Here is a 21,232-nt window from a genome sequence, read left to right on the forward strand (position 1 = left end):
ATGCTGCCCAGAGAGGGTGAGCCCACCCAACATTCACAGTGAGTTAGGAGTTGTGCCAGGACTGGAACCCAGGTCTCCAGCCCATCCCAGGGCTCTTTCCAGGCCCAAATCTGAGGCCAGCAAGGGCCTGGGGCGCTCTGGGAGGGGTCCCGGAGGACAGGCTCCCGGAGAGCTCAGGCTGGGTAGAGGCAACTAACCCAGCTCAGAAGTGGCCACTGGACAAGGGGTCCCCGGAAGCCCATCTCTCTGAGAAGCTGTTCACCTCCCAGAGGCTGAGAGTTGGGGGGGGCATCCCGGCTCCCCCACCTCTAGCTCCTTGCCCCAAGCCAGCCACAGCCCCTTCTCCTGAGAAGACTGAGCCCAGAGTGGGAGGCGGCTTGTCTACGATCACCCCACACAGATGACCCAGCCAGGGCTGCCCCTGCCTCTCGGTGACCCTCTTGTCCAGGCCACCAAAGCACCGGAGAGGGGACAGCACAAAGGAATCCCCCCTGAAAGCTCCCTCAGGCCAGGCCGGCAGGGGCACAGGACGTGTACCTTCAGGCTACAGTGCACGGCGGACTCAGGCGGGTACACGATGAAGTGGCGCAGGGTGAAGCCAAAGCCGTCCTGGAGGCTTTTGTGCAGCCGCAGTGTCCTCGGGCCCTGCCAGGGGAGGGGGCGCCCGGGAAAGCACCCATCTCTTGGGCCCAGTGGCAGCTGTGGGAGCACAGGGAGCCAGGGTGAGACGCCAGTCTGCACACTGCCTCCTGCAGCCCAGAGGACCTGGGGGGCTGCCAGGTGCACAGACCCTCTTGTGCCCTGACCGAACCCCTGCTCTCCCCTTCCTCCTTCCCTTCCCCCCTCATCAGCCCAACAGCTTCTTCCTTCTTTCTTTCCTCAATCCCCTCACAACACCTTGTGAGCAGGGAAATAACAGTGCAGCGAGCCACGTGTCCATTCAATTCGGTTCGGCCAACGTTCACTGACTCTGGACACACAGCCTTCCGGCCTGGGAAGTGTCTGCCGCTGTCTGAGCTCATCCCTGCCTGCTGCCCAATCTCACACATGCACACACGCACACCTATGCAGACACAGACCCATCCATACACACTCATGCAGACAGGACACATCCCAAACACCCAGACAAGCACACTCATGTGCAAAGGTGCACAGACACACCGATGAGCACATACATGCTCACTCAGGTAGACACACGCACACAGCACACACAGGCGCAAAGAGACTGACACACACGTGCATCCTTCAGGAGCAGCAGCAGGAACAGGTGGGGGACGACGAACCACAGGGAGCGGACTGGACATCAGAGAGTCCACTGACGGGACTGAGGCTCGGAGCCCAGCCCAGAGGCCTGGCTGGTTCACCGGAACTGAGTGGAGAACCGGGTGTGGGGGGGGAGGGGAGACACTCCGCTGCCCTCTGGCCGCCACACCGGAATACTTGGGACTCCCCAAGATGACAGGGCAGAGGGTGTCTGAAGACAAGGGTTTGGGGGCACACGGGTCTGTTTCTGAGGCAAGAGGGAGAAGAGGAGGATGGTGCCTGAGAGGGGGCTCCCTTCAAGTGCCCTGCTCGGACACAGAGGGAAAGTGGGTGACAGGAGGGTGTCAGAGAGATGGGTACACAGGGAGGCAGACGGCAGACTGGAGGACATGGGAGCCACGGACAGGCTGCCTAGTGAAAAGCCAGGAGGGCTCCCTCGGGGGCTCTTTAACCCCTGACCTCGGGCAGCCTAACCTACCTGGTGCCCCTAACCCAAACCCCTCAAAGGGCAAGAAGCCCCTCCCCCACCCTCAACAGTCCTCACCCCCTCATTCCTCCTTGGCACCAGGCAGGAGCCTTCAGCTGCGGGAAGACAGGCGCGGCTGGGTGCAGAGGGAAGAAGACCATCGGTTTCGGGGTGAGGGGCTCCCACTTCACTACGAAGTTCCCCTGGCTTCCCCAGCTCGAATCCGCCACTCGAATGTACCGGTACTGAGAAGTCCCTGCATCCACCCTCCTGCTCACACATCCGGCAGAAAGAGCAGGTCCTGTGCCCAGCCCTAAGCTAGGGATTTCTGAGTGGGGTGGGAGGCTGGGCTGCATGGGGCGGGAGGTTTGGGGAGGGGATATCCTCAAATCTCAGTAGATTAAAGAAAAACGTAACAGAGGCAATAGGCTTACTTGGTACGGTCCCAGAGGACACAGCCAGGTGGAAGATACGAGGAGGCCGAGTGAAGCTCTGGGCCAGGGAGACCACCCTATAATCACACACTTCTGCAAAGCTACCCGGATGAGGCTGTGAGTTCTCTGTCCTCACAAGGGTCCAAGCAAAAGCTGGACAACCCCCACCCAGGAGGCCTTAGGAGGACTTAGCTGGGATTCTGGCATCGGGCAGGAGGCCCAGTGATGGCCCCTCAGTTCCTTCCACTTGTGGCTATAGTCTGGACTCTCCCACTGTGCCCCACACCCCCATGGGGGTCTGAGGAGCCCAGAGGAGAAAATTCTCTGGGAATTCTGCTGAGGTCTGAAATCCCCTGGATTTCCTATCTCTACAGACCTGGCAAGGAACTGATCAGGGAGGGAAGAGGGCCTCAGGGGACCCTCCACTGCTCCCTCCTACCAAAACCCCTGCTCTTCCCCAGTGTGGGGTGCCTCCCCTGCATGCCCTCCACCCGGGCTCTGGGCTGAGGCTGTTCACAGGGCCTATTGTTTGCTGGTGTCCTGGATTAAGGTTTAAGCCACCAGCTGCCCCAGTGACGAGAAGTGGCTGGGACAGGTCCCCGCACGTCCCCCACCTTTCCCCCAGCACACATCCTGACTGGAGCTGCCAGCTGCCTGGGGGTGCCACTCCTGGGGGCGGCTGGGGCGGTTAGAGGAGGGGCCTGTAATCCAGGGCAGTGGGCATGCCTTTCTCTCTCAGGTCCTCTCCTCACCCAGGCACCACGGGTGCCCCCTCCCTAAGCTCTACCTCTGCCTTTCCTCTTTTCCTTCCTTCCACTGCTCCTTCCCCCATCCCTGCCAACGAGGTTCCTGAGAATGTCAGTGTGGTAATCCCCCACCACAGCTACCACACCCCTGCCTGAAGAGGAGACACTGAGGCCCCCATCAGTGGCCAGATTTCGCCGCTCTCCTGTGGGAGGCTCTTCCTTAGTTTTAACCTCAGTCCTTCATTCTGTTATACATGCATGTTTCCTCTCCTCTCCTCCCCTCCAACCTGGGACAATACTGGGTCTTGCTCTCCTCTTGAAGGGGAGGGAGGTGACAGGTGCAGAAACAGAGAAGGGAGCAGCAATGGAAGGTGATTAGATTGGGAAGAGGTACAGTTCACACACATCCCCAACTCTGCTGTCTGAGGTAGGCACAGAGACAAGGGGAAGGAGAGCGAGAGGCTCAGAAGACATAGGGAAATCACTGATTAATGCTCCCAGGCCCAGACCTATTTCCAAACACTCCCACTCTCATGTCAGGAAAGAAAGAGACATCTAGAAATACAACTGATGGTGGGAGAAGGGCAGGTGACCCCAGGGCCACAAATTAGACAGAACTGGACACGTGGTGGGTTGGCAACACCAGGAACTAGAACCCAGGAGTCCTGCTCCTCCCCTCCCCCAGAAGCATAAAGAGGTCATTGCAGGGAGTGCAGCTTTCATGCTGGGCATGGCGCCCACTGTGACTCACGCCCTACCAGCCTGGTGGATCCCGAAACGCTGTCCCCACCCCCCTCTCCAGCCCTGTCAGTCCTCACCCTGAGATCACTCATTACCTGCTGGGGCCCATTCTGCCACCTCAGCCTCCTTGGCTCGCTTGAAAACCCTGTGTGTCTCTGCGCCCAGGTCCCCTACCAGGGAGGCGGCAGAGTGATGCCCCTCCTGCTTCATTAGGGTACCCCTGCATGGTTCTGACTCAGGGTCACTGCCAGCCCAAACTCTGCAGGATTCCATGTCCTGGCATCTCTTCAAACAACCCTGGTCCCTTCCATCCTTCCACCGCCTATAAACCAAGAGGCTTGAGCCCACTGGAGGCCACAGGCAGACTGAGGGTTGTAATCCGGCACCCCTGGTAAAGCTCTCAGCCACGAGCCTGCCGCCCTCACCTACATCTCTCCAGCTTCTCACTCACTCTCCACTCCGGAGGGGATCGGTCCCCAAGAGCAGGGCGCACACAGCTCAAGGAACGCAGGGAGTTGGTGGCCCGGTCCCACCCACCGGGGCGAGGCCTGCCCGGACCCCCTGCCCCTGCCTCCGACCCCGCTGGCCCCCGAGGCGCTCACCCTGGCCGGGCGCTGCCCGGGCGCGCGGCGGTCGCTGTGGCTGAGGCAGGGCAGCCAGAGGCAGCGCGGCTCCGGGGCGCTGCAGTCCACGCCGACGGCGCGCTCCCAGCGCCAGCCCCCGGCCCCCGCGCGCTCCACGCGCCACACAGCGCTGCCCACGAGCGCCGCGGCCGGAGGGGGCCCCCGGGCCCGGCCGCCGCCCCGGCCCCAGCGCGCCGTGTGCCGGGCTTCCGGAGACTGGCGCGCTGCGCGGGGGCCGGCGGCCGCTCTTCGGCGCCCGGCGGGCGGCGTCCTCGGCCCCCCGGGCGGCGGCGGCGGCGGCGGGCGGGCCCCGGGGGTCCCCGCCCGCCCCCCGGAGCCACGGGCCCGGAGCCCTGGGGCCCCGAGGGGACGGCCGGCCCGCGCGGACGGCGGCAGGACGGCTGCAGCAGCTCCGCGCCTCCCGCGCCTCCTGGCCGAGGGCGCCTGAGCCCGGACACGCCGGCGAGTCTCGCAGGGCAGACGCCTCCCCCTCCGGGGCGGCCCCTGTGCGCGGCCGCCCCATCCCACACACTCACGCCCCCCACACACGAGAGGGCCTGCACAGAGCCCCCGCAGTCACACACACACACACACACACACACACACACACCCCACTCACACAAAAACTTACTGTACCTGCCCGCGCACGCTTATACTCCTTCCAGTCCAAAGCTCAACCAGCTGCCGGTGCCCCAGAGAAATACACATTCCCACGCGTACACATGTCAACACACACCCAACCCACCTTTACAGACCCGCACCACACACACATCTAGACAGCCCACACCCTCCCCGACACACACACAGTCACTCACTCCCCCTCTGTCCACATACCCTACACACACACACACACACTATTCCCCTCATATACACATTGCACGTGGCCATCCTTCTGTGTGCGCACACACTTTGAACACCCTCCCATGGGTACAATGGCCCACACACCCCACAGAGACACATTTGCAAGCATACCCACTGTGCCCCTGAAAGCACACCAGACCCCCACCTGCCCACCCATACATTCCACACACACCCCCCAGAGAGACCCACAAACCCCACGAAGGCACACACCTAGAGGACGTGCACACACTACCCAGCACACCCACTCCATGCATTGCTGCCGTGCCCCCTCAGGTCTCACACACACACACACACACACACACACACACTGCCCTGCTCAGACAGCAGCGCTCTCTCATAATCACCCCACCTCAGAGTCACGTTATACCCTTCCCACCACCACCTGTGGGAGCGTGTGACGGACCCTTTTCCCCAGGACTCCCTGCCCATCATGCTCTACCCAGAGGGGCCACCACAAGCCGACAATGGGCTCCAAGCTGGCCCCCACCTCACCCCTAGCATGTGAGTCAGACAGGAAGCCCCAGTCCATGGCAGACCCTGCCCTCCGCCCCTTCCTGGCTCTCTCTCTTCCCAGGCCCCTTCCCGGGTGGGGCCGACAGAGGCCTTGGCTAGTAGGCGTGTCATGGCCACCCCCATTTCTATCCCACTTGACTGTCCACGGTGTGCTCCCCCCGCACAGCCACTCCCCGGGGCCTGGGGCCACTGCCCTGACCTAGTTTTCAGAAAACAACAGAAGCCCAAGAGCACCCAGCTCGTTAGGGCAGCGCTGGGACTCCAAGTCCGGAGCCCCTCATTCCAACTTCGGGTCTTATACCTAAATTCTAGCCAGCATCCAGGTAAGGGAGGCTGGGGGCAGAGGGGAGCAGATCCAGCCCAACCCTGCTCCCAAATCTAGGAGTCGGGGGAGGAAGAGTCATAGGGTTGGGCCCTTGGGGGGGAAGCCACCAGAAGGGAGAACCAGGCATAAGAGTCAGCTCCCCCTTCCCTCCCTCGTCCCGTCACCTGCTGTCCCCAGCAAGGACAGGCCAGGATGGAGGATCCTGTGGGGGGAGGTAGAGGAGAGAGAAAGAGGGGCACAGAGAGGAAGGGAAACCAAGGGGAGAAGGAAGAGAAATAGAGGACCATGGGGGTGGGCAGGAGCGGGGGTGGGGGGTGGAGGAAGGGTGAGGGTGAGGCGTGTGGGGGCCAGGGAGCGGTTTTGTTCTCCTGTTTCCTGTTTGCCGCTTGCTGGGCCCCCTGTGCAGGAGCTGGACCCCCACCCCCACGCTGGCGGAAGCCGGAAGGGAAGAGCGAGGCTGCCACCAGCGCTGAGTCAGGAGGGCTTGGGACAGAGTGGGAAAGGACCGCGGTCAGGGGTAGCAGGATTCCTGGCATCTCCATCAGCACCTCCCCCGCCCCCATCACTAGAAAACCGAGGCTTCTGGGTCAGGATCATTCCTGCCCTTGTCACGCCCTCCAAAGACCAGGGCCTCAGACCAGCTGGAAGCACCACCGAGAATGTCCTCAGCCATGTCAGCCTCTGCCGCCCCGAATGGAGGGCAATGACCACAGGGATGTCCTGACTCAGAGTCTGACCTGCTTTCCCAGCAGGCAGCCAGTTAGTGCCCCCAGCTGCCTAACTTCCTTTCCTCTTGCTGCAAGGCCAGTCCCTGGTTCTGAGGAAATAAGACTCACTCTCCCGTCTCACGCCCCATGGAGCCGCTCATGGCCAACAGGTGCTGCTGTGTATCTGGATCAAGAATCAACCTCCCTGGAGCTTCCCTGGTGGCACAGTGGTTAAGAATCTGCCTGCCAATGCAGGGGACACAGGTTCGAGCCCTGGTCAGGGAAGATCCCACCTGCCACGGAGCAATTAAGCCCGTGAGCCACAACTACTGAAGCCTGTGCACCTAGAGCCCGTGCTCCGCAACAAGAGAAGCCACCGCAATGATAAGCCCGCACACCTCAACGAAGAGTAGCCCCTGCTCACCGCAACTAGAGAAAGCCCACGCGCAGCAAAAATAAAATAAATAAATTCATTTAAAAAAAAAAAGAATTGACTGCCCCCCTCCTTCGAAACTGCTAAGGGTTCTGAGGGCTGGCTCTGAGGGCTGCAGGGGGAGGCGAGGTGGAGAAGCAGCGCGGGGTTTCTGTATTCAGGGCAGCAGAGACCTGGGAAACGAGAAGCCATCTGTGACGCCCATCTCCTGCCCTCTAGTCTGGCAGGGGCAACAGGGCCCCCAGAAGGAGGCAACAGCCTCCTCCAACACAAACCCACACCTTCCCCACCCCACCCACTCCACCCCAGCTTTCTCCACAGGCATGTCAGGAGCAAGGTACACACCGCAGGGCCTAGAAACTTATACATAGTTTGAATAGATGATCTTCCAGGCCTGGGGAGCCTCTCGGCCCCCTCCCCCATTTCCTTTGGGAAAGGAATGTGGGGTGGGCCCCAGAGTGCAGTGGGGGAGGGGGCCAAGGGCTGGGAAATACCAGGCGTAGCTGAGATTCTATTCCAAGCCTTCCTGCCTGGTGTGAGTCCTCCTCCCCTACACCCTCGCCAGCTTCCTCCCCCCAAATCAGGAATTACCCCGCTGAGCAGTCCCTCCCATCAATCCTCTAGTTTGAACAGCTTGCAAAATCCATTCAACCTTATCTTCCTGAAGGTCCCCTGCGGAGGGCTTGGGGACTGCACCCCCAAAGGGAGGGCATCCGGCCTTCCTCTCTCCACGTGAGATCATCCTTTAATGTTTGAAAGCACTTTCACTTTATCTCATTTGACCCTTACCCTAAGAGTTGAATATTTGAGATTGTTTTTATACCCGTTTTTCAGATGCTGAAACTGAGACTCAAAGAGGACAAGTGACTGGTTCAAGGCTTGCTTTTACTAAGGTGGGGCCATCCCAGGGTTCTAACCCCTAACTCAGATCTCTTTCCATTATCCTCTCATTTATGTATTCAAGAACCACGACTTGAGTGCCTGCTGTGGGCCAGGAGCTGTGCTGGGGGCTGGGACACCTTAGAAAAACAAGATGAGTGTAGACCTTACCCTCAGGGCGCTTACCGTTCTACTAGTGTTGTCCTAGCTCCTGAAGTCTTCAGGGGTCCCCAATTCCAGATCCAGGCCCAAGCCAGCTGCCTTCAGCCCCACCAAGGGAGACCCCCATACACATACCAAAGGAGCCCCTGTGTCAGGGGTTCAGGGCCTCTTCTCTCTGGGAGCGGACAGTTTGTTTGAGAGTGGGGTTAGGGGCCTCCCAGGTAAGCCTTTGAAGCAGAGAGTGGGCTGAGCTGGAGGAGCAGAAGGCTGCAGGCGCCAGCCTGACAACCAGAAACTGGGGAACAGGGAAGCATCCTGCCGCCCAAGGGTCAGGTGATAGGAGAAGGAGGGAAACTGATACTGCTGAAGGGCGTGTGGCGCGGGAAGTGAGAGAGAGGGGTCCCAGGGTCAATTCGCCTGCATTTCCTTCCTCTGCTTGCTGTGTGCCTCCTCCCAGAATGCAGGCTTCAAACCACAGGACAAACAATGCCCCCAACCCAAGAGAATCATCCGGCATTTCTAAAGCTCCGACTGCTTCCATACACCCATCGCACACCATCAGACTGGGACACCCCACACGCACAACCTCACACACAGACGGAGCAAATCCCCTGCCAGCCCGTTCATCCCAGGCATGTAGGCAATGCGATACCCGAGGCATGCCCGCCCCGCCCGTGCCTGGGCCTCTGACCCCTGCCCCAGTCTCTCCTCATTCAAGGGCAGCCGCCCCCTCCTTCCTCCTCCACCCTCCTGCCCCACTCAGATGCCTGCTTCCCAGCACCACTTGTGTGCAGTCCCGACGTGCCCCAACAGGCCAAGCGGATGAGCCGGCCAGGCAGGCCCAGGTCTCCCCAACACCCTCAATGTGCAGATAACCCCGCGTCACCGGGAACCTGGGAACCCCACACTCGGTCTAGCCTGCGGGCAGCGGGTGGTTCAGAGGGTCTCTCCAGACCCCGTGCTTTCCCCATCCAGGGCCAGTCTTGCCCCGAGTGAGGGTGTTGCGACACTCCTCTCCCACCCTGAAACTGGGCCCAAGCCAAGGAAGGCTGGGGGAGGGGCGGGTGAGAGAAAAGGGAGGAGGAAGCACTCGTGATGCCAGAAATCAAGGAGGGACCAACACAATCCCAGGCAGCACAGAATCCCCTAGTTCTTTTGGTGGCAGTACGGCTCAGGGGTTAGCACGTGGGCTCCAGGGTCCTCTGGAATCCAGGACTTCTGGGACTGAGTCCTATCCCTACCCCTTTCTGGCTGTGAGACCTTGGGTGAGTTATTTAACCTCTTTGAGCCTCAGTTCCTCACCAATAAAATGGAAATGACACTAAGTTCCACCTCATAGGTTCTTAGGAGAATTAAGTCAATTAAAGAAAGTCTTGAGCATATAATAGGGGTTCAATAAATGCAAACTTTTGTTTGTTTTCTTTTTTAAAAAAATTTTTATTGAGGTATAATTGACATGTAACGTTATATTAGTTTCAGGTGTACAGCATGGCTGGATGTTTATGTATATATTGAAATGATCTCCACAATAAGTCTAGTTAAACATCTGTCACCGTACTTAGTTACAGAAATTTTTTCTCGTGATGAGATCTTTTAAGATCTGCCCTCTTAGCAACTTTCAAACATGCAATACTCGATTATTAACTATAGCTGCCATGCTGTATATTACAGCCCCAGGACTTACTTATTTTATGACTGGAAGTCTGTACTTTTTGACTCCCTTCACCCATTTCACCCCACATCCCCGCCACTCTGGCAACCACCAGTCTGTTCTCTGTATCTGTGAGCTTGGGGTCTGGGGGGGTTTTGTTTGGGGGTTCTTTTTAGATTCACATATAAGTGAGAGCATACATAAGGTATTTGTCTTTCTCTGCCTCATTTCACTTAGCATAATGCCCTCAAGGTCAATGCAAGATGTTTTTATTGTCTTTTGAATAGTCACACTCTCACACACCCAACCACACTCACATTCAGACATGCAGACAACTCAGCCACATGTACACAAAGACAGTGACACATGCAGACACTCAAGGAGGTCTGTACAAACTCAGGCGAACCTACTCATGAGGTCATCACCACCACCTCTCACTGCCTACCCCCTACAGGCCCCTATGTGCCCCACCTCCCCCTAATAAGCAGGGAGGAATCATCAGGAGCCCCCCTTCCATAGCAGAACTTCGGCAGGCCCAGAGCCCTGTCAGTAGGCCATCTGGGAGTGAGGAAGGGGCGGGCGACATGAGACCCCAGGATGGAACCTGCTCCCAGCAGACAAGGAGGATGGCAAAGGTGCCAGGCTGGCAGGGCCCCCTCCTAGCAAGAGAACCAGTTCCCTCCTCAGGGACACCAGAGGGAGGAGAAACTAAAGATGAGTAGCTTTCCTCATGGTGGGAAATGAGCACTTGCAGAAAACGGTGAGTCTGGAGCCAGCCACAAAGTAAACAGTGGGGCCATCGCCCAGGCAACCGTGGGCCAGCGTGGGCTAGGGCCCACCACAAGCCCTCTCCAGCCCCTGATTTACGACACTCATCAGCCCCTTGACTGTCTCAAGGCATGCCCTCCACGTATCCATTCTGGTCTCTGGGCCTGTCTGGGGACACCCCAAAAGGAAGAAGTTATGCTTCCTCCATCAGATTGGGCTCCCTGAGAGCAGGATTGTTGTTTTTGTTGTTTTTGCCCCATATTAGTCCAGAGTCTCCCAGAGGTCATGGCCTGTGTCTTTCCTCCTCAGATTGGAGACTGCTCAAGGGCCTGGCCTGAGTCTCCCACATTAGACTGAGAGCTTCCTAAGGACAACAGCTACTAAATTTTCAGAAATGTATTTGTGGGCTTCCCTGGTGGCGCCGTGGTTAAAAATCCTCCTGCCAATGCAGGGGACACGGGTTCAAGCCCTGGTCCGGGAGGATCCCACATGCCGCGGAGCAACTGGGCCCATGCGCCACGACTGCTGGGCCTGCGCTCTGGAGTCCATGAGCCACAACTACTGAAGCCTGCGCGCCTGGAGCCCGTGCTCTGCAGCGAGAGAGGCCACCACAGGAGAGGCCCGCGCACAGCGGCGGCGGCGGCGGCGGCGGCGGCGAAGAGTGGCTCCCGCTCGCCACAGCTGGAGGGAGCCCGCGCGCAGCAACAAGGACCCAATGCAGCCAGAAATAAATAAATTAAAAAAAAAAAAAAGCTTTGGAGGCATGTGATGGTGACGGTTGCACAACGATGTGAATGTACTTAATGCCACTGAACTCTACACTTAGAAATGATAAATTCTGAGTTATGTATATCTTGCTACACACCAAAAAAAATGGCAAAGTCAGAATTCAAATGAAAAAAATATATATCGTTGAAAGAAGATGGAACAAATGAATGGGTCTTCCAATGGGCCCCAGGAGCAGGCCCTGCCCACAGAGACTGCCCAGGACAGCTGGGTACCTCCTGCCGGGAGGACCTTTCCCTCCCACCCCGTCCATTGTGCCTTCTCAGAACCCCTGCTGTCATCTTTGAGGCCCTAGTAGACCGAGCACAAGGGGAGCTCTCAGGCCTCCAGGGGAGTCTGAACCTCCCACAGAGTAGGTCCTTGGCATTGACGAGGACCTACCATCTATCGGAGGCTGGACTGATGGACGCACAGCCCCTTGAGAGGCCACGTTCCAAGGTGTCAGAACCTTGGAAGAGTTTTTCTAGCAAAAGCCAGGCTAAGTATGGGGTTCCTGACCCCCTGAGGCCTGACACCCCCCCCAGCACACACGTCTTTCCCAAGCCTACATACGCTTACACACCACCCGTAACATATACACACATACCAGGGTGTGCACATAGAGGCAAGACCCCGTTCTCGCGTGCTCTCTCGTGCACACGGTCCAAGAAAACCATGCCTGAACGCTGAAGGATGCAGTCTTGTCAGGGACGCAGGCAGGTCCCGTGTGCGGGAGAGCCCCCTGGTGGCCCAGGTCTGGCACACTTAGCTCCCTCACAGCCCAGAGTGGGCAGGGTGCCCTCATTCCTTCCACCCCACCTCCCCCACTGCACTCTCCAGGCCCCCAACCAGGCCCCAGGGTCACCCTCCCCATCTCGTACAGAGGAGCAGGGTCTTCTGCAGAAGGACAGAGCAACTGTGGGAAGGGTCTCACTTTAGTTGGTCAAGGAGTCCTGGAGAGAGGCCAGAGCCCTTTTTCAGACAAGATCATGTTAGGGACAGTCATTCCTGAAGGCCAGAAAATGCCTGCAATGACTCTTCTCCAAAATCATCGTATCCATTCTTTGACTCCACACTGAACAGCTCATTTCAGAGGAGACTGGGGGAGAACTCTGGCCATGGCTCTTCCTATTGTCCCCCACACCTCTCTCTGGAAATGCTTCCTGTTATCTGACCACCTGGGCAGAGGCAACAGATGCACCTACTGGTTTCTTCCAGGGGATCGCTCAGTCCAAGTCAAGCTGAGACGTCATCCCCTCCCAAGGCAGGTCTCAGCAGATCCCCAAAGTCTCCCCAAGGGCACATGGGGCTCCCTGCAGGGAGAGGTTCTCAGCTCCACCCCTGAAACCACCCCCCCCATCACCCCAGGCCCTGCTCAACCTGCCCAGGTTATCCCTTCACCCTGCCTAAGAGTTGAACCTCTCCCTAATCCAGCCCATGATGCCGCAGAGGCAGCTGGAAGGGTGGAAGGGATGGATGGTGGCTCTGCAGGGACAAACAACCTCCCCTGGCTCCTGCCTGTGAGGGAGCTGAGATGATTTCTGTGCTGGGCTCTGTGGTCAGAAGAGGCCAGGCAGCAACGCCTTCGGCCCCAGATCCTCCCCCTTACCATGTGCCTGGCTCTGCATTTGGGGACATTGTAACGGCCACAGCAGTAATTAACATTTGTTGAACCCTCACTATATGCCAGGCACACTTCCCATGCATTACCTCATTTAACAGCAGAGCAGCCTCTTGGGATAAGTGTGACACACACCCACACACCACCTTGGCCTCTTGGGTCCCCCACCCAGTCTGGTGCTAGGTAGGGAATGCTGAGCTAACCCACAGGGCGCCTAGGGGTGGGGGATAGAAGGCTGGTGAGAGAGAGACCACTGGCCCAGCATCGAGAAAAGCTGATCTAGAGAAAGGGTCACACTTGCCAATGGTATTGGCCCTAGTCCTTTTCTGGCTGTGTGACCTCAAGGTCACACAGGTTTTCTTATTTCTTCAACTACAAAATGAAGCTAGGGATAGCAGCCTGACAAAGTTGCTAGGAAAGCATTCTGGGAACCAGTAAATGGGAGGGGTTATGGCCCCAGCCCTACATCCCAACCATCAGAGTGGACTCTGCTTCCCAAATGTCTCCTGAGTCCACCCACTTCACCATGTCCACTCCACCCCAAGTCTCCATCACTCCTCTGGCCCCTTACAGTCCAGACTAATTGTTTTAATACTATGACCACCAGGCCCTGTGGGACGTGCCTCTGGGTTCCATGCCCACCACACCCCCTTTCTCTGTGCTCCAGTTACCCTGGCCTCCTTCCATTTCCTTTGCGGACCAGGCAGCCTTCCAGCCTCAGGTCCTTTGCACATGCTGTTTCTGGAATGCTGTTCTCTCTTCCCTGGCTCCCTCCCTGCCTCACCAACCCACACCCTAATTAACTCCTACCCACCCTGCAGTTCTCAGCAAAAAAGTCACTCCCCAGAGACACCTCCTCTGGCCCCCAGACCAGGTCAGGTCCCTTTGCACCCTCTCACAGCACTCTCGAGATGGTGCCTGTATATTTATGAGGTTATTTTGACCAACATCTCCCCCCTGGGGCTGTGAGTTCTGGAAGGCTGGAACCATGTCTGCTTTGCTGGCAGTCAAATCCACAGCTCCTGGCATGGCACCTGGCACAGATTGGGTGCTCGGCACACTGCTTCTGAATGTACAGGAATGAATGAGCTTCTCCTCAGAGAAAGCAGATGGTTGGCAAACCCCCTGCCCCCAGGAAAGGTCTACCTGGGGCAGAGGCTGCTTCGCATCTTTGTCCATCTTTCTGTATTCCCTGCTCCCTCCTCAGTAGGAACCAGATCCAGAAAGTGGGGGGTGCTGGAATAAGGTAGTAAGGGGTGGGGAGAAAAGGGAAGCTGCTTCATCTCTTTTGTAGGGTCCGCTGTCCCTTCACCTCAGCTGGCCAAGCCCTTGTCCACTCAGGGCTGGTCCACCACATCCACAGTTCCCTCTCCCTGGAATATAACATTTGTCTCTCTCCCTCCCCCACCTTCCCTTAACTGATCCCTTATCCTCGAGGTCTCAGCTTGACTGTTTCTGAAAAGCTTCCCGGACTGCAAGCTAAGGAACTTGCCGGGGTGCCACAGCTAGCGGCAGCTCAGATTCAAGCTCAGGTCTGTCTGCTGGCAGAGCCCAGGCTCTCAGCCACCTCATTATACGCCTCATTACTACCAGTTTCTCCCTGGAGGCCCGGCCGAAAGACACTCCCCCTCCCTAGGCCTCAGTTTCCTCCTGTGTGTTCGGCCAACCCTAGATTTCAGGAAAATTGGTGGAGATCGAAGGTGGGAGAGGAGACAGAGGGAAGAGTGAAGAGAGGAGGAAGGAAGAGGGAGGGAGGAGCAAGGAGGGGTGGCAGCCGCGGGCCAGCCAGACGTGAGTAACGCCAAATATGCGAACTACGCCAGCCCCTGAGCTATGAATAGGGCGGCCAGGCTGGCCGCCCAGGTCTGCCCCTCACGCCCCGCAGCCCCCCAGCCCAGCCCTCCCACGCCAGCCCTGCACAGGGTCCTGAAATGGGGCGGAAGCCCAGGAGGCACTCTTGGAGGCGGAGGCTGAGTGGCAGGAGCGAAGAGGTGTGGTCATGCAGATGACATGCAAATAGAAAGCAGCTGGCTTATCTGATTGGTGGGTCTCTGTCCTTCCGGGAAGGTGGTGCTAAGGGGCACTAGACCTGCGCAGGGCCCCAGCTCACAGCGGCTTCCACCCGGGTAGCCGCGGTTCCCAAGCGGTCCTTCGGGTCACCCCTTGGCTGAAGTCGCACTGATATGTGCAGCCTCTGGAGGCCTCTCACCCTGTTCTGTCAAGGTCCTGGTAAGGCTCTGCTGCTGTGATACCATCCCCTCCCACCCCAGCGCCAGGTCAGCCTCTCCTCCTTGGAGCTCACATGTCTGACAGACAGCGGGGCACTTGGGAAATTACAACTGTTCCATCCCTGCCTCTGGACCCCCTTTCTTCATCAATGACGGAAGTGGGGAGCACTTCCCTGGCCCAGTCCAGCCCCTTGTGTGCCCCCAAACAAGTCAGTCAATCTCAGAGCCCGGCTCCTCTTTCTTTCATTCTGGCACTATTGATAGGTGTCCCGGAGGGCGAGGCGTCAAAGAGTTGTAAGATCAGGTTCCCAGCTGTGTGACCCCAGTCAAGTCTCTTTCCTTTCAAGTCTCCTCAGTTGTAAATGGGGTCCTTGAGGGGGCTTAGTGTGGAGTGCCTAGCACATAGAAGTTGTTCAACAAATCTTAGTTCAGTAGTCCACAAAGGATTTTTTTTCATTAATAAAAAAATGAGATTCTATGAAGAAACAGACATGAGACAAAATTAAAAGGCTGCAGAGCGTAGCGTTTAAACATTCCTAAACAGAATTCAGAGGAATCTGGTTTTGAATCCCAACTTGAATCCCACTTCCTAGCTGTGTATCTTTTTGGACTAGTTACTAACCTCTCTGAGCTTCTGTTTCTGCGTTTATAAAATAGAGATAATCTATTCTCCATGAGGTTGTTGTTGTGCAGATTAAAGAGCTAGTGTGTATAAAGTGCTGAGCACAGCAGTGCCTGGCACTGGAATGTTCAATAAATGTTAGTTGCAACCAATACTCCTATTATTATCATGGGGTTTTCACAAGGCCGTGCGAAGTGCTATGGAAATTTTCAGTTCATCAGTCAACAATATTCATTCAGCTTGGCCTGGTCTAGGAGCTGGAGATAGAGCAGTGAACAAGACAAAAGTCCCTACCCTGATGGGGCTTAAAGTCTAGTCCCCAGAGGAGGAAATCCCCATATATTCGAGGAATTGGTGGCTGGTGGGGGGAGGGGTGGCAGATTTACAGAGAAGGATATTTGAACTGAGCCTTGAAGGATAAATAGAAGTTTGTGAAATGGAGAAGGCAGGGAAGGCTAAATCAGACAAGGGGAAGAGATGGCACGGAAGCTTCTGGGGAGGGGAGGAGGGCGATGCATCCCACTCCTATCCTCTCCTCTTCATCTCCAATTCCACGTTTAGCCCTCATCAGCTCTCAGCTGGTCTGCTGCCTCCACTTCCTGACACCTTTCCACGGCTCCACAGTATCTACGGGACCAAGTCAAGTTCCTTAGTATGGCATGAAGGATCCGCCATGATGACGGACGAGAGGGACAGGATCTGGCCCTCATTGGCCTTGACAATCTCATCTCTCTTTACTCTCAGTCTTGCTTTCATTGACCCCACAAGAGGCCAGGCTGTCTCGCACCTCCTTGCCTTTGCTCACGCTGGGTCCTTCTGCCTGGAATGCCCTGCTCTCCCTTCTCCACCACCCCACCGATCCCAGCAGGCATCTTTCAAGCCTTGGCAAGCCTCACCTCCTTGGTAAAGTCTTCTTCCCCTCAGAGCTGGAGCATCTCTAGAGGAGGCAGGGACTCAGCCCCTGTTTACTGCCAGAGCCATGGGGTCCTCCACACCACTCGTGAGCAAACCCAGACTCCAGGGAGGCATAGGGAAAATCCCTGTGCAAGCAGAGTCACGGAGAAGCAGAACATAATTGTGCTGCCTGCATCCACCACCTTTCCCTCATTAGGCCAACCCCTACTTGGATTTCAAGGCTCAGCTGGGGGCAGGGGGAAGGGTCCACTTTCCCAGGGTGGCAGCTGTGCTCCCAGGCTCTTCCTTGTCAGGGAATGTAGCCGTGACACAGGACAGCCTTAGTTAGGATTCAGAAAGACCCAGATTTAAATTCGGATGCCGGGTGACCTTTGGTGGAGTAGTTTAGCCTCTCAGGGTCTTGGTTCTTATATCAGTAAATGTACAACCACTTCATGATGGTCCTTGAAAATTGATCAAAAGAAGTTTCGGTAAAGAATCTTCAGCTTAACTACTGTTAACTATTGTTTGGAAAGGAGATGAGAGAAAGGAGATTAATCATATCACCAACTGTTTTTTAACCGATCCCTATAGCAATTCTCCCCAGTGACACTGTTTCCATCTGTAAACTCCTGTTACCACTTTTGTGACCTCATTCACACTCAAATGATGTGAAGACAGGGTCTGTCTAACTGGGTCTGTCTCCCCAGTTAGATCAGGCCAATTTTTATGATAATATTTTGGGGGGTGGCAAGGGGTGTTCTGGACCAGCAGATACTGTAGATGCACATCTCAGAACCCCTGAAAAAATCTTAGTGGAGCTTTTGGGTGGTGAGAAAAGGAACCCCTTGAGAGCCGGGCTGTGTCATATCCACCCAGGTCCCAAGACCCACAGAGAGAGCCTGGAACCCAGAAGGCACAGAGGAAATGGTCATCAAATGAACAAAGTATGGTTGGCATGAAAATCTAGCCACTGCCTGATTTTCCCAGGCACTGAGCCTCCAGTTTCTGGAGTCATGGGCCTTCTCCTGCCCCAGGCTATAATTAGGGAGAGGACACTCTCACACAAGCCAGGCCTGGGAATGTCCTCAGAGCCCTGGGCCACACCCAGTCTCGGATAATGCTTTCCCTAGCACTGTGGGGACCATAGCACCTGGGAGCCACTGGAGGAGGAAAAGGTCCCAGTTCGAAAGGAAGAGGGCCCTGTTTCTCATCCCACCAGCAGTCCTGGCCTTGTTGTGTGACCCCCATTTCCTGGCTCCCACTCTCCCCTCTTGCAGACATCCCAACCCCTCCTGGGCTCTGGGTCCAACCTCAGCTGCCCCCTTATCCCCTCACCCACACCAGGTGCTGCAAGGCAGAGATGGGGCACGATGCCAAATGAGGGCTCAGCTCTTCGGATGCCAGCGCAAGATACAGGAAAGTACCAGAACTGCCTGCAGCCCCCAGTCACGGCCTGGGTGCTCAGCTCCCTCCTCCCTCTCTTGGGGAGGAACCAGGGGCCGTACCCTCGGAAGAGGAAAGGGAGATTTGGAAGAATCTTCCCAAGTACAGAGAGTGCTGTGGTGCCAGGGGAAGGTGGGGATGCGGGGCATGAACCAGAAAACAGCCTCAGGGTGGGGTAGGGGTCTCACCTGGGCTGCCAAAGGCTTCACGGTCCGCTGCTCAGCCCAAAAAAACTGCCAACAGAAATTCGCCCCTTCCTTTCCCCCGGTTCATGGAATCACAGCAGGTCAGGGCTGGAGAGACCATGGGCACTTCTCCACTACCCTCGGATTAGAACTCAGCAGCCTGAACCCACTTCTCACCTGGCGTCCAACCTCCCTCTTCCTCCCACTTTTGCCTGTCCCTTCCCCTCTGCTTCTAGTCCCTTGGCCTTGGCCTTTCTCTAGGCCTCAGTTTCCCTTTGAGCCAAGTGGGGAGGCAGGGGAGGGGATGGTCTCCAATATCTGTCCAGCTAAAACTTACAAAGATGTTCCCTTTCTCGGGGGCATCTCTCCCCACTCCCTCGCTCTCTTTTGGAGAATGGTGGAAACTCTGTGGTGGAGGGCAGGGGTCTGCACTGCAGCCTCCCCTTCCTGCCTCTCCGGGCTCTCAGGCTAGCCCAGATCTCCACCCCTCCCTCCTACCGAGGCCTCTAAGTCCTGCGTCTACACCCAATTCTCTCCAAGGAGCTCTCACGCTCTTTGAGGAAATTAAAAAGGAAAAAAGTTGTGGATTTAGGAGCCCAGAGTCAGAGATAAGTCAAGCCAGGGACTGTTGGAAACCAGACCAGAATGAACTCTGTCCTTCCCTAATTAACCCTCACTTGGGGGCCAAGACCCTGGAGTGGTTGTCCTCCCACATGGCTCCCACATGTCCCCCTGTCCCGACCACATTCCTCCGGCCCACACACCTCCCCCCAGCCCTCCCACCAAAGGGGCCAGTCCTGGGTCTGTTTCCATCCTTGGCTTGTGGGTCTCAGTCATCCCCATGCTCCGCCCCAAGTTCTCTCCTCCCAGGGATTCAGGCTGAGCTTTGAAAGGGTCACTTCAAAGAGGACCTGCCTGCCGAGGGCCCAGCCAGACCCAGGGCTGGCTGCTCGGCCAGATTCCCGGTGGCTGGGGACAAAGGCCCCACTGTTCCCCCGACCCCCAGACGCCCCCAAATGCACTGGGCATAAGAAGTCTTTCTTTCCGCAGTTCTGTTCCTTACAGGCCCCAGCTCTTTGCCACAGGGAGTAGCCCTGGCCCCTCGTCCAGGAGAGTCTGGGGGGCGGGGGTCAGGGAGCTACCAGTTCCCCACCCCCACCATACACCCAACCCCTTTGGGCAGCCAGGATGTGGAGGCAGCCTTGGGCTGACTTCAGAGCCAGTGGTCCAGGCATCGCACCGCCCCTCAGCCACCAAGCCCTTCCTGGCCTGCAGTGGCCTCCCCGCTTCTCCCACCCGTCAGAACCATGCCCATCCTTCCAGGCCTCCTCCAGGCAGCCTCTCAGGACTCCCTCTCCTCAGAGGAGCCTCATAGCCCAAACCACAGCAGCCAGCCTCTCACTCCGCTCCCCGGTTCCCAACAGCGGGAACCAGGTCTCACCTGCTCCTCTAATTTCCTACCACACGGTGCTGATCCCAAAGCAGGGTCCTTAAGGTTTTCTATGTCAACCCCTCACCCAATGCCTGAATTCTCTCTAGTCTAGTCTGTGCTTGCTCACCTCCACTGACAGGGGCCTCATTACCTACAGGGACAGCTCTTCAGATTACTCCGACCATAAAGGGTTCTCTTTATTGAGCCCAAATTGTGTTGTTTTCATTGCCATCCAGTTGCTGCTAATAGTTGAGATTACCAAATGTCAGCCAGTTTACCTGTATTACCTCATTTAATCCTCTCAGCAATTTTGAGGGATTATTTCAGGGATAAGAAAATGGAGGCTAAAAACAACTAAGTAACTTGGCCAAGGTCACATAGTTGAATAAGGGGTAAAGCTGAAATTTGAACCCCCTCAGGCTGAAGGCAGGGCCTAGACACCCAATGTGCCTCCCAATGCACCAGGAGCCGCGCCAGGCCTGGGCCTCTCATCTCCCGAGGTTGCTTGCTGATATGAGAAGGCAGACCACACCCACCACACTTCTTTTTTCCTAGTTAGCTCCCACGAGCCTTTGTCAGCAGATGAAGTGTGGCCTGGGGATAGTGACAGACCCAGCCAGTGGGGAGCAGGGGGAGGCAGAGGGGAAGAGGTCACCCGCCTAGGGGTACACGGGTTTGAGAAGGCTGGAGGAGGTGACCTTGGGACTCAAGTTTAGGACTGGAGGTGAGAGATGGAGAATTGATAACTATGACAGGCCCTGTCCCAAACCTGACACTCCGTCCACCCTCCAACTTGAAAGGCACAGGATCTTCCACAAAGGTGATGCATTGGGCTGAACATCTCAGGGCCAGAGAGATGAAAAAGGAACAGACATTGTTAATCCAACCTGTCGTCTTTTCCCACCTGCCCATTGCTCAGCGCCATCCCCTTGGAACTCTGCAGGAGAAAGGGAGGGAGTGGGAGCAAGAGAGAAGTCAGAAAGCTGAGGGGCCCACGCGGCTTGCAGGATCCTAATTCCCCGATCAGGGATGGAACCCGTGCCCGCTGCTGTGAGGGCACAGAGTCCTAACCACTGGACCGCCAGGGAATTCCCCTGGGTGAGCTTTCCTTTCCTCTCTAGGTTTGGCTCAGGCACTCCTGGCACAGATAACAAAATGATGCTCCTCTAGGCTACTTTCCCAAGACTCCAACCCAGCTACTTCGAAAGGATTACAGGATTCTGTGATTCTTCCATATACTGTCAGTGAGTCAGTGAGTCAGTCAGTCAACAAACATTCTCAGAGTACTGGCTGCATACCAGGCTCTGTGGATACCAAGATAAACATGACACCTCTGGGGCTGCTTGGAATAAGCACGGCCAACTCCCTAGCTCTGCCACTTACTAGCTGTGTGACCTCAGGAAGCCACATGATTCTTTGTGCCAGTTTCTTCATCTGTCAAATGGATAGGAATAATGTACCCCGTGG

General features: G+C 56.7%; 1 protein-coding gene across 1 annotated transcript in view; it reads right to left on the reverse strand.

Moving 5' to 3' along the window:
* Nucleotides 1–21,232, reverse strand: part of ARHGAP23 (Rho GTPase activating protein 23) — a gene marked incomplete at its 5' end in the record, with an annotated part of 72,272 nt that overhangs the window by 47,256 nt on the left and 3,784 nt on the right. Inside the window, one exon of the mRNA XM_082679297.1 lies at nucleotides 538–699. Coding sequence (XP_082535423.1) covers nucleotides 538–699 — 162 coding nt within the window. The remainder of the gene's footprint in view (nucleotides 1–537; nucleotides 700–21,232) is intronic.

This window comes from Grampus griseus (assembly GCF_964374135.1).
Source record: "Grampus griseus genome assembly, chromosome: 20".
Lineage (NCBI taxonomy): Eukaryota > Metazoa > Chordata > Mammalia > Artiodactyla > Delphinidae > Grampus > Grampus griseus.